This window comes from Salvia miltiorrhiza, chromosome 7 (assembly GCF_028751815.1).
Source record: "Salvia miltiorrhiza cultivar Shanhuang (shh) chromosome 7, IMPLAD_Smil_shh, whole genome shotgun sequence".
NCBI classification, from domain to species: domain Eukaryota; kingdom Viridiplantae; phylum Streptophyta; class Magnoliopsida; order Lamiales; family Lamiaceae; genus Salvia; species Salvia miltiorrhiza.
The window spans coordinates 22,341,281-22,357,622 of record NC_080393.1 but is presented as its reverse complement, the minus strand read 5'-3'; the positions used below and the strand labels follow the sequence as shown (position 1 = coordinate 22,357,622).

Here is a 16,342-nt window from a genome sequence, read left to right as displayed (position 1 = left end):
TCAATTCGCTTAATCAGGTAACAAATCCTTAATACAGAAACCTTCCAGTTTATATGTATATTTATCATGTAAGATAATTAAGTCCTTTCATATCCTCACACCCCTAAATGCCTATATATCAGAAACAATAAATCTATGCAGCCACATTGTGGCCATCCACATTTTAGTTTAATAGAGAAAATTTAAATTTATTTTTTAAAATAAAAATAGGATTAAGTTATTTTATGGTATTCTCTATATTGTAGTTATTTTTTTGCTTTTTTTATTTTTAATTTATTTTTTAATAAAAATAAAAAAATTGTGGCCACCCACATTCTATCAGAAAACAAGAGATGAAGTACCATATTTGACGACAAATTCCCTTCCCCTTCTAGAGGGGAAAAAGAGAGAGAATTTAATTTAAATTGAGGAGTAAAACTGTATATGTAGTGAAAACATGAAACAGATTGGCAGGTTGCCTACTTTTGGCTCGTTTTAGGACTTCTCACTCACGAGAGAGCCTTGCTCTCACACTAAACTTATCTCTCTCTCTCTCTCTCCTCGTGCAATTTTTCTGACTTTTGCCCTTTCATCGTCTTCCTCACATAGCAGTTCAATCTCCATCTCAAAACCCCTTCAACTCTTTTTCAGCTTAGCAGTCAAAGGTTTCATTACTAATAAATCATCTTCTTTTCCAGTTATTCTTCATCCAGGTCAGTACAAGTAACGTAGGTACTACTGTTTTTTAACCTCCTTTGAAGCCCCATAAATAAATTTCATTCAACTCCTTCAATCCGATAAGAATGTGAGCAACTCATCTTTGTCTCCCTCTAATTAATTACTTTCCTACATTCGAAATCTAAATCAGCTTTTATCAAGAGATTCTTGTTTGTTAGTGAGATTCTGTATCCTTTTTCTGCCCGCGGACTGTGGAGAGCAACACATTCTAGACATGGAGGCGATCCGGCGGCCGTTGGCGAAATCGTCGCTGGTGGCGCTCTTCTTCGTCGTCCTCACTCTCGGCGCCTTCATTTGCACGCGCTATCTCGACTCCTCTGCCGCCGTAAGTTTTTTTTGCCGACATAACTCAAAACTCTTTCATTACTTCATTTATTTATTTTGCCTTGGATTGGGATTATCATTTTTCCTCGAATATTTTAATGCATTCTTCTTGACTGTGACGGACACCAAAAAATGATTTCAGATCCTTTTTCAATTGTTATTTGAATTCCATAGTTGTTTGTACATTATTGATGTAGGTGTTTGAATGAGAGGAAAAAAGGGAATTTATTTGACTAAGAAAATGTAAGATGGGTACGTGTCGTTTTGTGGTCCTGGAATGTGATCTAGTACATGTGCGCGCCACTAATTTATGGACGGCAAACATTATAGTAATAAGCTTTGAGTGTAAAGTTTATAACTATACTGTAACTTTTGAATAATTCAAGCGCTTAGAATTATTTAGAATTAGTTAACCTACTTTTCAAGTTATGACAATTACTTAGATGTCAGTCACAGTGCAATTTAAGCTATGTAAATTATTAAAACAATTAAAGCCCATTATCGATGGATAAATTATTGCTACTTGTTAGTCTTGGACAGCATTGATAATGGATTTGTATCTTTAATGAACATAAATGGTGTATTTGATGATCATTTTTCCTATATAATGTTGTACCAGTACAACTCATGGTTTACTTTCTCATATTTTTTTTTATTTTATTAATTCTGTCTAATTTTGTTCAGCATCACATTTTCTATGCAGTCTCATGGTTAGATTCGTCAAATAATCTAAGATAAAGTATATACTGATTTAAAGAACACTATTTAGTGGAGAATATCTAAAATCTAGCTAACCCGAATTAAACAGCATTAGAACATGGAAGATGTTATAATACTCAAGAAATTCATTGTATTTCATTCTTTCAAATAATTCAAAGTTTGTGCATACGAAAAGACAAATGGACTAGCATTCAAGATTAACTGCAGAATGAGTTCTCAAAATACACTTGATTATATCATTCCAAGCCTTAGGTGATGTTATAAGTTGATATGTTGTTGCAGTTGATGGATACAAATTCCCCTCAAAGACCAGTGTTTACACCGGAAGTAGTCGGTTCTGGTTCGACTCAAAATCTCCAGACTGCTCCCAAGCCCATAAACATCCCATTAAACTGTTCATTGGGTGAACGTTCTAGAACCTGCCCTGCCAATTACTACCCGTCCCAGATTTTAGCTGAAGCTAAACACCATTCGTCTTCGCCACCCCCATCTTGTCCGGATTACTTCCGTTGGATCTATGATGATCTGTGGCCGTGGAGGGAGACAGGTATTACTAGAGAGATGGTGATGAGTGCCAGTCGGACAGCAAATTTCCGACTGGTAGTAGTAGACGGGAAAGCATACGTGGAAAGATACAGAAAATCGTTTCAGAGCAGAGATACTTTCACACTATGGGGGATCTTACAGTTGCTGAGGCGGTATCCAGGCAAACTCCCTGACTTGGACCTCATGTTCGATTGTGTTGATTGGCCAATCATCAAGAAGGACACTTTCCGCGCTCCCAAATACCCCGCCCCTCCTCCACTGTTCCGATACTGTGGCAATGACTCCACACTGGACATTGTGTTTCCAGACTGGTCCTTTTGGGGCTGGTACGTTTTTTTCATAGTCGTAGTTTTGATTGTGGCGTTGTTGTAACTGACTGCTAATGCTATGATTAATTAGGCCCGAGATCAATATAAAGCCGTGGGAGGCATTGTCTAAGGACTTGAAAGAGGGGAATACGAGGACTCGATGGAGAGATAGGGAGCCATATGCTTACTGGAAGGGTAATCCAGTTGTAGCTGCCACAAGGATGGACTTACTCAAGTGTAATGTATCGGAGAAACAGGACTGGAATGCTCGTGTCTACGCTCAGGTAAAACGAACTTTGACCTCTTCTGGTTCGTGGCACTCAGTGAAATTTGACAAGGGTGTCGAAATTGCAGGACTGGGGGCAGGAACAGAAGCAGGGTTACAAACAATCAGATTTAGCAAGCCAATGCATTCACAGGTTGGGAGATCCTCTTGACTGTAGATATCTCCTTTCTTTGGTTTCAAAATCCGATGATAAACTTCATCTCAAAATGAATACAGATTCAAAATCTATATTGAAGGATCGGCATGGTCTGTGAGTGAGAAGTACATTCTGGCATGTGATTCTGTTACACTGCTCGTGAAGCCTATTTACTACGACTTCTTCACGAGAAGCTTGATGCCCTTAAAACATTACTGGCCGGTTAAGGACGAGGACAAGTGCAGATCCATTAAACACGCAGTGGAGTGGGGAAATAGCCATCAGGAAGAGGTGATAATCAGAAAGAAATAAGATTTCCTCTTATATCTATTTTGGCTCGTATAAATCTTGAGTCGTGTTTCTTTATCTGAGTAACAGGCACAGGCCATTGGCAAGGCTGCAAGCAGTTTCATCCAAGACGAACTGAAGATGGATTTTGTTTACGACTACATGTTCCATCTGTTGAGCGAGTACGCTAAGCTCTTAAAATACAAGCCCACCGTACCTGAGAAAGCCTTTGAACTTTGCTCGGAGCTGATGGCGTGTCCTGCAAAGGGAAATGAGAAGAAATTCATGACTGATTCAGTGGTAGGTCCTGCCTTGACAGAGCCATGCGCCATGCCTCCGCCGTATGACCCTGCTTCTCTTCATTCTGTTATTGAAACGAAAGATGATGGTATGAAGCAAGTAGACACTTGGGAAAGAGAATACTGGCAGAGTCATAATAAGCAAATGTAGGTAGGTACCTAAGCATCATCATCGTCATCTTCTTCTTCTTCTTCTTTTTCTTTTTTCTTCTTTCACAGATACATATAGTGATATAGATATACAAAACGAATATCTGAATTGTGTTGAACTGTATTTTTGTAACCCCCCTTGAGTTGCTTATGTGTTTGTTTAGAGAATAAAAGCATTAGTCTTGGCTTGAAGAGAAGAGAGTGGCAGTAGAAAAAAGAAACATATCAAAACAACACAAAGACTATTGCATATCAAAGCATACGAGGTAGTTCGTGAATCGGAGAATTACAGTAAACTAAGACAAAAAAAAGTAGGGCACAAATGTGTGCTGTGAAACAAGAAAACAAGGAAAGTTTTTGGAAAAACATGAAAGTGTAGAGGGATGGGAGAGCATCAGGCGGCACGTGCTTTTACAATGTCCATGCTCATTTCACTGTAATCAGTTGCTTGCAGCTCAACTTGGATTCCTTCCAATTCCCTCTTAAACCTGTCCTTTGAGCTAGCATAGACCATCTTATTTCTCACTTTGGATGTCTCAGGTGCCCTGTAAATCAAGAATACAATATCCAGATTATTTTTGAAAAATGAAACATACTCTAATTTAGTATGCATAAATAGATAATTAGGTACCATGCGATGAAGATGATCTTGCTCTTCTGGCATTTTTCATCAGTGGTGAAGTCGAAATCATAGACAGCATAGCGACACTCATCAGCAGGGAGAGACGATGTGAACTTGTCGTAACTGTCATCAGGGCTGCCAAGCTTGTCCAACACCACCTCTTGATCTTCAATCTTGAAGGTGATGTAACGGTAGTTTCTCTTTGCTTTCAGTTCCAGGAACTTGAGCTTACACTCATCGTTCACCGCCATCCCAGATGCAGAATTCGCCTAAACCACACACAAACACAACAAGTCACATCTCCTTATCAATTCAATTCAAATAAACATTCAAACGTCTTCATGTCTCTTAAATAAGGGAGACAATGATTTATTCTCCCCTTCGGCCTCTTGATCGCACTAGTTTGATTATAACCGCACATCGGAAAATGTACAGAGTATCCATGGATTCTTCCGCAAAAAAATATCACGCGGAAAGAGAAAGCACATACCATAGAAGAAGAAAAACAAAACAAAAGAAGCATTCTGTCCAGAGATTTTCAGCATAAATTAGGAAAATATCAGCTCAAGGAAATATTGAATCTGGCATGACGCTGGAATCACAATATCTCTTCAATAAATATATATATACGATGAGTCAATTCATTACTAGATTCATGAGCCATAACCGATTAATCTCATGCGTCCAAGTCCAAAATTAAAATTATCAGCATCAATCTTGGAAACGATCCAAACGACGGAAGATCAACTATATCTGGCATTCTTATTTCTTAAGAAACTGAATCAAAATAAGGAAAAAAATAGCATGCAGTGAGTGGAAGAGGCAGAAATGCGTGTACCATTTTGTCTTCAAATGAGGGGAAGAAACACCTGCAGAAGAGGATAAAAAATTAAGGAAAAGGGAGAGAGAGGAATGGCATGAATGTGGAGAGGAGGAAGTAGGGTGGTTTTAAAAGGAGAGAGAAATGCGGGCGAACATTATATAAACACAGGGTTAAGAATAGTCTTACTCCCTCTTCGCTCGATACTTTCCCATATTCTAACCAACTTTTTATTCCATCATTTTTTAATTAATTAACATATTCAAATTAATCTATACCCTCAAATTTACTAGATCTCATATGAAAATTTTCTTTACTTCTATAAAGATTAAAAAAAAACACGGTAGACACACTCACAAAACAAAAAAAGAAAACAAGGGGGACAATCCTTATTACCAAAAAAAAAAAAAAAAACAAACAAATTATAACCAAATTTAACAAATATATTTTATTAAATAATTTTTTTGAAAGGTGAAACACTTAACTCACCTTTCTGGCTTTATCATCGATGTTGTTGTTTGGGTTTAAGTAAAAAATAATGGCTATTAGTCTTTGAAAACATAATATATATATATTTTTAAAATATATAAATATTTATGTGTCTAATATATAATCTAATAAAATCTAATAAGCAACTCGTACGCAGACGGGACCTCTATACTATATAAAGGTGGGAAAACAACCGCACGTAGACGGCACCACTATCCACACAAATGTGGGAAAACAACCGCACGTAGACGGCACCACTATCCACACAAATGTGGGAAAACTACCCGCATGCAGGTGAGAATTGAACCCAAGACCTCTTACAAAGAAAAGTTTTTGGATGTCTCTTGAAAACATAATACATAAATGTACACATACACGCACTTTTGGGTTAAAAAATGCCCCCCTAGAATTTTGGACTCTAGCCAATTATATGCTGTGCATATAACTAGTTACAATCACATATTGGTAAAGGATCAAGTGAAAATATAAACTTTTCGTCCGAACGGAAAACCATGAATATATATATATATATATATATATATATATATATATATATATATATATATAGGGAGAGGTTCAAGAAAGAATCATAAATAAAAAAAAAAACGGAGAACCATTTTCAGTCATTCGATTATCAAGATCTACGGTGGATGTATCATCTTGTTGGATGAATGCAGATCATGGGTTCGAACCCTGAAGGGAGCAATTTTTTTTTATTTTTTTGAGTGCATTAATTTTAACAGCGAATGCATTAATTTTTACAATGGATGCATTAAATTTGATGGTTCTCACATTCTCACAAATAATGTAGTTCTCTCTAGAACCACACCATATATATATAGGGGAGGGCTAGAATAAAAACACTTTTAAGTGTATAAAATATGGATGAATCTCAACCCTTAGATCATCAAGATCTACGGTTGATTCGTAACCCTCCTGGACGAATTCGTGATCCTGGGTTCGAATCCCAAAGGTAGCAAATATTTATTTTTCACAATTCGTAATCATGTTGGATGAATTCGTTGTTGGATAAAATTCGTAATTTGAAAAAACGTTTATATTTATACACTTAAGAGTGTTGTCATCCTAGCCCACCCCTATATATATATATATATATATATATATATATATATATATAGGGTGTGGTTCTAGAGAGAACTACATTATTTGTGAGAACGGGAGAACCATCAAATCTAATGCATTCACTGTAAAAATTAATGTATCCGCTGTTAAAATTAATGCACTCAAAAAAATAAAAAAAATGCTCCCTTCAGGATTCGAACCCAGGATCTGCATTCATTCAACAAGGTGATGCATCCACCGTAGATCTTGATGATCGAATGGCTGAAAATGGTTCTCCGGTCTTCTTTTATTTATGGTTCTTTCCTGAACCTCTCCCTATATATATATATATATATATATATATATATATATATGGGAGGGCTACGGTAAAAACACTTCTTAAAATATAAATATAAACGTTTTTTAATATACGAATTTTATCCAACAGGGTTACGAATTCATCAAACATGGTTACGAATTGTGAAAAATAATTTTTTGTTACCTTTGGGATTCGAACCCAGGACCACGAATTCATCCAACAGGGTTACGAATCAACCGTATATCTTGATGATCTAAGGGCTGAAAATCATTTATATTTTATACACTTAAGAGTGTTTTTATTCTAGCCCTCCCCTATATATATATATATATATATATATAATACATGAACAAGAGAGATATGCATACATAATCCGACCATCTCTTGTTCATGAATTTTATGTATTATAATTATTCACGACCTGATTATCTATTGTTCATGTATTTTACGTGTTTTTTCATGGTTTTCCGTTTTTACGAAAAGATGTGGTTTTCACTTGATCCTAACCCTATATATACTCCCTCCGTCCCATAAGCTTAGGCTTGTTTTCCTTTTTTTAATGTCCCATTTATATAGACTTGTTTCCATAAAAAGTAATATTTTTTTACTCATTTACTATTATATCCCTATTTAATTCTTTAATTTACTCTCACTTTAATACATCATTAAATAATAAATATGGGCATACTAGGAAATTTACTTATATATTTTCATTTCCAATGATTTTTCTCAATCTTTGTGAAAATCCCAATCAGCCTAAGCTTATGGGACGGAGGGAGTATATATATATATGGTCGCATTCTATGAAGACCACGAACTGTTGAACATATCAGTAATTTTTTTGAACGTTAAACGAACGTTCATAAAATTATATTGAATATTTGGGGTTTCTGGGGTTCGACCATGTATACGTTCAACATAAAATCCCGTTGAACGTTGCGCGAGCGAATGCTGACCATTAGATTAGATAAGATCAACAACTGAGATTTGGTCCATGTTCTTTGAATATATACTAGTCTCTATTGAACTTCTCCATAGATATATATATATATATAAGGGTTACCGTGAAAACACTTCTTAAAATAAAAATAAAAATATTTTTCAATGTACGAATTTTATGTAGAACACGTATGAATTCATCTAACAGGGTTACGAATTGTGAAAAAATAATTTTTTACTATATATATATATATATATATAGGGAATGGCTAGAATAAAAATACTTCTTAAAATATAAAATATAAATAATTTTCAGCCTAAAATCATCAAGATCTACGGTTGATTCGTAACCCTGTTGGATGAATTCGTGATCCTGAGTTCGAATCTCAGAGATACCAAAAATTTATTTTTCACAATTCGTAACCCTGTTGGATGAATTCATACGTGTTCTACATAAAATTTGTACATTGAAAAACTTTTTTATTTTTACTTTAAGAAGTGTTTTTACGGTAGCCCTTCCCTATATATAGGGGAGAGTTCAATAGAAACACAAATATAGGCGGAGTATAGAGTCTTAATCTCAGCCGTTGATCTTATCTAATCTAACGGTCAGCGTTCGTTCGTTCAACGTTCAAAGCGGAATTGTGTTGAACATGAATAGGGTTCGAATCCCTCAGCCACCAAAAGTTCAACAAATTATTTGTACGTTCAACAACATTTACTGCCATGTTCAATGCATGTTCGATGTTTATGATGTTCTTGTATAAGCTCTGTTTCTGTAGAATGCGACCCTATATATATATATATATATATATATATATATATATGGTTGCATTCTATGAAAATCACTCCCCTAGATAGAGAATAAAGACCAAATCAAGGCCATTCATCTCACTCCAATCAACGGTTCATATAATTTCCTGATTTGATTTTTTTAAATATTGGTTAATTACATTTATTTAATCCGAAAATGGCAAATATGTCCACTCAAATCCACCGAAATCTGGGATCTCGTTGAACAAATCCTGAAAATTCATCTCTTCCCATTCTGGGACCTGATCCGTCGATGAACATAATAGGTGAACATTAGTATGTTCATTTGTTTTCCTACGAACATATCGACGAACATTAATATGTTTATTTGTTTTCCTACGAACATATCGACGAACATTTAGTATGTTCATTTGTACTCACTCTCTCTCTGCTATTTCTGGACGCATCGTCCAGCTGCCTCGCCATGTCGTTTAACAGCTCCGGCCAATAAGGTAATCGTCGTGGAGCTGGACACCTTCAAGCAAGTGTTCGACACACCTCCCTCTGGCGCCCTTCGGAGCAGGAGGGGAAAGACGCGGCCACGCCGCCCAAGCCTCCTGCGCCGCTACTGTCGAATCTGGGCTTCAACACACTTTCCTCTACCTTCAACGGATCTGTCACCGCCTTCGTTGTGGGAGATGTGGCGGTCTGGTCGAGATAAAAGAGAGAGGCGAAGGAGGAGCCGACGTCATCGAGCGGTGTCGCGCCACGGCTGCCGGAGAAGACGGGCAGAGAGGCAGTGGCGTCGATGTTCTTCGTTGATGGTCGTTTGGTCGAGAAAAGCAAGCGAGAAGTGATAGGCGGCTGCGGCTGGGAGGCGCTAGATCTGAAAAATGAAAAAACGGTGGCGACAGTGGCTGTTTGACTGCTGTCGAAGGGAGCCGCTGCTGCCGGCGGTTTCGCCGGAGAAGAGATCATATGTGGCGGCAGCTTATAAGGGAGAGAGAGATAGAGAGAGCGTGAGTCTCCATTGACGAACCCAAGGGAGTGAGAGATCATAAAATAAATGAAATGACAAACATAACATTTATTATATAAAATAAATAAAATAAAATCATAATTAAAGGTTAAATTATCACCGTTAAATTAAGCAAAGAATCACAAAATAGGACGTCGGGTATGTCCGGGTCGGCGGGCACTAGCAACCTGAGAACCATAAACACGTTAGAGCCCTTCTAGGAACATCGGTGGGGGTGTCAATTGAAGGGCCTCCGACGCTCAAGTCAGTTCAACAATAAAAGATATTTGACGGAATCCGTAAAAATAATAATAAAACGTAAAATTGATGAAATAATAGAGTAGGGTTGAAGTAGTAGGTCTGGCTGGTCGGACTAGTCAGCCTGACGGGTCAGGGTTGTTCTGAACTTCAGACCGTGAGAGCGTGGAGGCGGATTGATTCAGCAAGAAAGCAAATCATGTAGAGTATAAGTGCATGTAGCAGTGATTAGAGTATGAATGATTGGATGGGTCGTCTGACCTAGTCGGGTTATATATATAGTAGTCCCTTGGTGGCTAGGGTTGCTTCTAAGCTTAAGTTCCACCCTAACTGTTCCGACCTTTTAGGAAAAGATATACCACCATGCCTCATTGCCTTTCTTGTTCACCAAGTAGCAGCCCTTTCAAGGGTTTGACATGACGAACCTGTATGTCTATGGGCTCAAATTTGGACTTTCGATATGGATCGAGTCTGACCCGTCCGATTGGATCGTCTAGTCGGACCGAATAAACTTTATTGGGCTTCATACAAATTTTGCCCTATACAATACCAAACACCAAGATAACCTCATATATGTTTGCTATTTAGGATTTATCTAGGCTACCAAATATGGCCGGCTCGTTTGATAGCCGTATTAGGATATGATGAAATAGCTTAAGCCAAGATATGTTAGATTAATAATGGGTTATTGGTATAATTTTCATGTGTTTGATATACTATATATGAAATTTAGATGGTATGAAATTCATGTTTATACTCCAGTTTGAAATTTAGATTGTTTAGGATTTACAATTCTAATCTACTTAAAATTTGAAAAAGATAAATATGCCCCAACATTTAAAAAAGAAAAAGAAAAAGAAAAAAGATGTGCAATTCTTAGCAAATCCAATCCGAACTATTCTCAAGTCTCAACAATTCTCAGCAAATCCAAATCAAGACGTCCAATTCTCATCAATTCTCATGAGGCTCCATTATAATCTTGAAAAAAAAAAAATCTTGAAATCAAGGTTGTGAACCAAATTACATAATCTTGAAAAAGAAATTCTCCTACTCAAAAAAAAGAAAGAAAAGAAATTATCTATTCTCGATTTATAAGAATTTTTCTATTCTCCATTCATGAGAAATTTTATTTCGTTTCTCTATTTTTAAGGAATGCCAAATTAAACATATGAATCGGATCGGTAGCTGCGTTTTCTGTCGTCGATGAAGGCTCTCGATTTCTCGATTTTGGGCTTCCCTGGTCGGTGTTTCTGACCAGCGACGGCGTTTCTAGTCGCCGATGAAGGCTCTCGATATCTTCTATTACATCTCAAAATATGGTCAAAATCCAGATACAATTTATATCAAAATGAAGAATATCACGCTGCTTAGTAAGAAATGATGGAGAGAAATCAACAGAGCCTCCTAGCCTATCTGATAGACTCTAACAACGCTTACAAGGATTTTTGAATAAGACGAAGAAGACGAATGAAGAGGGATAATTTTGTAGAGAGAGGCGAAGGGAGTGATGGGGTGAATGTGATGAGGATGGCGGGGTGAATTTTGCAGAGGGTAATTTTGTCTGGAGAAGTTAATGGGTTAATTGCACAAAATGTTACTACTAAACTATGGTATTTGTATCAAAATTGTTACTAAACTTTAATCTGTTTCAAAATAAATACTAAACTATGGTATTTTTATCATTTAAGGTTTTTAATTCAAGTTCTCTATAAATTTATTCCATGTGGCAGTTAAAATCCATGTGGTCATCTCCATCTAAGTTAATTAATTAAAAGATTTGCCACACCATTTTTTTATAAAATAAAGTAAATAGAAGGAAACCTATTATAACCTACATAAACTCCTACTCCTAGTCTCCTACAACTACAACTAGAGATGTCAATCGGGCCAGCCCACCGAATTTCGGGCCAGCCCTATCGGGTTTCGAGTTAATCGGGTGTGGGCTAATCGGGTTGAGGATTTTGTCGGGTTATAAATTTTCAACACTAACCCTAAACGTTAGGGTTTCGGGCTAGCCCATCGGACTAGTCGGCTTAAATGCGTAAAATAAAATAATCATTTGTATTTTGTTATTTTTAATGATCTAATATATAATGTATAAAATATACATAGAAATCAAAGATATAAATTATATAGCAAGCATGAAATGCAAAAATATAAGATATTGAAAAAAACATCAAGATTGCATAACATATAAAATAAGTTGGTAACAATAAAATGTTCAACTTTGTTAACAAAAAAACAATAAAATATCCAACAATAGTTTGAATTCATAGAAGCAAAGCATCTCAAAAATACAAAAAAGTGAAATGATGAGACTTTATAATATTTTATCATTTTTTATTTTTATATCTAAATATTTAATATTAAGTATTCGGATTTCGGGCTAGCCCATCGGGTTAGTCGGGCCTCGGGTACCGGGCTATTCGATTACGGGCTAATTGGGTTGTAACTTTTATCGAGTTGAAAATATTCAACCTTAACCCTCTCGGGTGGCGGGTTAATCGGGTCAGCCCACAGGTTTCGGGCTAGATTGACATCCCTAACTACAGCACACTACAACAGATTAGCATTGCGGAAACAAGAGCGAAATTCTTCTCCCAAATATCAAAAAAATTCGTTTGCTAAATTTTCTCCTCCTCTGCGCTTCCGATCACAAGGTTCATTTGTCTCTTTTCACTGCAAAGAGCATACTAGAACTTGAAAAAGAGTTGCCTCATTGACAACAATTACAAGATTCAACTACACAAGCCTTTGAAATTCATTGAATTCATTGAGGTGATCACTAAAAATGTAAGACTTTTTGAAATACACTATATAAAATGGGTTAAACATTGTTGATATTACTTCAATATGCATCTGTAGATAAACATTACTCATGTTACTACAATTCTTTAATCAATTATAAATTAAAAACCGAAAAAAGTAAACAAAAGAAAAAAAAAAGTAAAATTTCAGGGAAGAGCTGAGGCTCCCACGGTCTTGAACTTGCATTCTATTAAACACATGGTATGCCTTTGCAAACTTGAACTCTATCTATAGCATTCCTTTAAACAGCTGCCACTTTGAGTAAAACAATGTGTTTCTTCACCAAAAGTAGACCAAAGATACAGTAATGGTATTCAGACAACGAGAAGATGTATATAATTTTCTTAACAAAGCATGTAGTTTTCTTTTTTTTTTTTTTTTCTGAAATGACTTTGCTATTCTACCTGCGCATGTCTAATATTAAATTCCTATTAAGTTCAGTATATGTATCCAAAATAATGAGTCTCTTCTCTAGTTTGTATATTTTTAATGATTAAAATTGACAAAATTTCATGTTGAACCAAGCAAGATTTGTTAGTTGGCTTTTCCTTGTTACTCTCAGCTTTGCTCCTTTCGAGAGGTTTGTTTTCAACTTATCTCCAATCTTTTAGTTTTTCTTTCATTTACTTTATTTTATAAAAAAATGATGTGGCAAATCTTTTAATTAATTGATTTAGATGGAGATGACTGGTAAAGCTTAACATTCAAACCTAGATCTAAATGAGTGAAGAAGGCGCTCGGATTAACCTGTGTGATTCAGAATGGAAAAGAAACTTGCAGACGAAGAACTTGTAGATTTCTTAAGATATTTTTTACCTGTCTCTAACGATGGATTACATGAGGTATTTATAGAATTACATTAGGGCGAAGGGTAAAAAAGACTTTACAAGTCACTCACGTACTCCACAAGCGGTGTACGATCATGAATCACTATCTATCAAAAAGCTTTTCTAACTAATTTGCAGCTTTATGATGAACGTGTGGTCCTCCCGCCAACACTGGTTGCTTCCGCCCTTCGTTTGCACTGACTTCATCCAAATGAACTTTCGTCTGCGCCGACTTCGCCTGAACGAGCCTTCGTCTGTGCTGACACTCATACAAGACGTAATTGAACCCTTCGTCTGTGTCGCCTTTTGGTTTTATCTGCGCAGCCATCCTTTTAGTCCTTGCTCCAGCTAGGAATGCTTCCTTTTCTAAGTCTTCTTCAGGCATTACCATGAGGCCGAACCGCCCTTTTTAGTCTGCGCTGAATTTCGTCTACGCCGCTGGATCCCCCACTCTGGTTACTGGGTAATGCGTCTACGTTCTTTAAACCAAGTGTGCCTAAAGCCCAAGTCAGCGCTGCTGACTCTCATTTCCGTGTCCCTATGGTGATCCAATGTTTCCTATGGTTAGTAATTTCTTGATAACTAAGTTAACAAAATCCCGCCTTCTAGAATAGAATAGCTGATGAGATCCTTACTCATTATCAATGACCACATGGATTTTAACTGCCACATGGAATAAATTTATTAGAGAACTTGAATTAAAAACCTTAATGATACAAAATATAAGTTTAGTATTTATTGTGAAACAAATTAAAATTTAGTAACAATTTTGATACAAATACCATAGTTTGGTAACATTTTGTGCAATTACCCCGAAGTTAATCTACGAGCATTCACAGTCCTTGCGTCTTAGATTGTGTTTTAGGTGGTGGTTCCCACCTAAGACACAGTCTCCACATCTCTTGTATCTTAACTTGTATCTTAAATCTTCATTTTCATAGTGTTTCAAATTCTGCACTTTTATTTTAAAATTTTAAAATTTTATTAAACTTAAAATTCAAACATTGCAATAAAAATAAAAATTACATAATTTAAATAATAATAATTAAAAATTACGAAAAAATTACTCTTTCAATTTTAAAATTTAATATTTTATTAAAAATTAACAATAAATATTATATTATTTTAAATACAATACAATAAATAAAAATTAGGTTAAAAATTAAAAGGAATTAAAAAATGCCAAATTTTAAAAAATAAAAAACAATAGATAAAACAAAAACATATTAAAAATATTAAAAAAAGTCAAAATCAATCCTACCTACCCGCCCACCCACCCCACTCTTTCTTTTTCTTCTTCTTCTCCCATCTTCTTTCTCTGGCCTGCAATCTATCTCTCCTCTCTTCTGTAATTTTTCATTTTTCTTTTTATAAATTTCTGCGCGTCGCACGAGACACGCGATCATACTTTTCTCCCCAACGACATGTTGCTTAGCATAGACACAGCGCAACCGAGGCGTGCTCTACGCGGATCGACCCAGGGCGCCACAGCCACGCTGTGGATGCTCTAAGGGTACTGTTGAGATGAGAAATCTATCCGATGGTGGATACTAGATATCTTATGTGTAGAGAAACAATAATTTTTTTTCACCTGGCCTTAGTTTAAAATGAGCCTTTCTCCGTTCCAAAAAAACAACGAGCCTTTCTCATTGTATATCATGGATACCAAATAACTAAATAAAACAATATAGATTTGTTGTATGGGCCTTATCAAGCCTATCAAATAGAGTATTAGATAATTATTTATCACTCAAAATTAAATTAATTATTTCTTAATCTTATCAATATTATATATCTCAATCACCAAATCAAATAACCAAGAAAAGGGAGGGATAGAGTATTATGGAAGGGAGTGGGTATTAGAAAAAAGATGCAAAAATGGCATTTTATGTCCCATAGCGAATTTTAAAAAATATTCCAACCTAACGAATTCTCAAAATGATACCCAATGTATAAAAAGAGTTATTATTTACGTAGACTGCTAGAGACCTTACATGGCTTGCCTACGTGGATTGAAAAGAAAAAAAATAAAAAACAAAATACACGTTATCTCTCTCTCTCGCTCATCTCCTCAGCCTGCACGACATAAACGTTTTCTTTTTCTTCATATCCTCATCTTGCGCTCTATTCGCGGTTTTCCAACCGCCGGAGCCTTCGCAACTCTCCTTATGGTCTCAATTCCCCCATTCTTCTCGTCACATGACGAAGCCGGCGACTACGCCGACGACGAGGTCGCCTTCTTCATCTCCTTTTCCTGAGAGAACGAGATTGACCAGAACCTCACCTTGTTTCTCACTCGAGATCCTTGAAAAATATCCACTTCGTCGAGTTCCTTCTCGACGATGACGTCAAGCAAGAAAACGTCATATTTGCCGACTTTTTGATCTTCTTCACCTTCCTCTCCCGGTCTCCGACACTGGCGCCAGCGTTGAAGCTGCCTTGCCACTCGTACTCCTCCGCAGTCCATAGCGGATCTAGCTTTCTGGTGCGAGTATTTCATGCCTCCTTTGTGCGCCTTCAAATCTATGCCTCTCGCACTCGCACTTGCAGATTCGTTGGCGCACAGATCAAAAGACGGCGCAACGCAATTCCACTGCGCGCGACCTCTGCAGATGCGACAACTTCTTCATCGGCCACGTGACGAACACAGGTT

The 16,342-nt window shown here is 36.5% G+C and overlaps 2 protein-coding genes across 4 annotated transcripts; one reads left to right on the top strand and one right to left on the bottom strand.

Annotated features, from left to right (window-relative positions):
* Positions 1-353: 353 nt before the first annotated feature.
* LOC130993481 (uncharacterized) lies at positions 354-3,966 on the top strand. 3 transcript variants are annotated; one of them, XM_057918383.1, is made up of 7 exons: positions 428-692; positions 876-1,042; positions 2,044-2,633; positions 2,707-2,899; positions 2,970-3,034; positions 3,118-3,328; positions 3,416-3,966. In XM_057918383.1, exons 2-7 carry the CDS (start codon positions 932-934, stop codon positions 3,773-3,775), a joined length of 1,530 nt encoding a protein of 509 aa, XP_057774366.1. In that variant the 5' UTR covers positions 428-692; positions 876-931; the 3' UTR covers positions 3,776-3,966. The 3 variants fall into 3 exon arrangements, with proteins under 3 accessions (XP_057774364.1, XP_057774366.1, XP_057774365.1); XM_057918382.1 differs by having other exon boundaries at positions 428-784; XM_057918381.1 differs by having other exon boundaries at positions 354-1,042.
* A 31-nt stretch (positions 3,967-3,997) lies between these two features.
* Positions 3,998-5,398, bottom strand: LOC130993483 (actin-depolymerizing factor 7-like). The gene is made up of 3 exons (XM_057918384.1): positions 5,235-5,398; positions 4,406-4,665; positions 3,998-4,319 (listed from the first exon to the last, which is right to left on the bottom strand). Exons 1-3 carry the CDS (start codon positions 5,235-5,237, stop codon positions 4,169-4,171), a joined length of 414 nt encoding a protein of 137 aa, XP_057774367.1. The 5' UTR covers positions 5,238-5,398; the 3' UTR covers positions 3,998-4,168.
* Between the last annotated feature and the right edge of the window lie 10,944 nt (positions 5,399-16,342).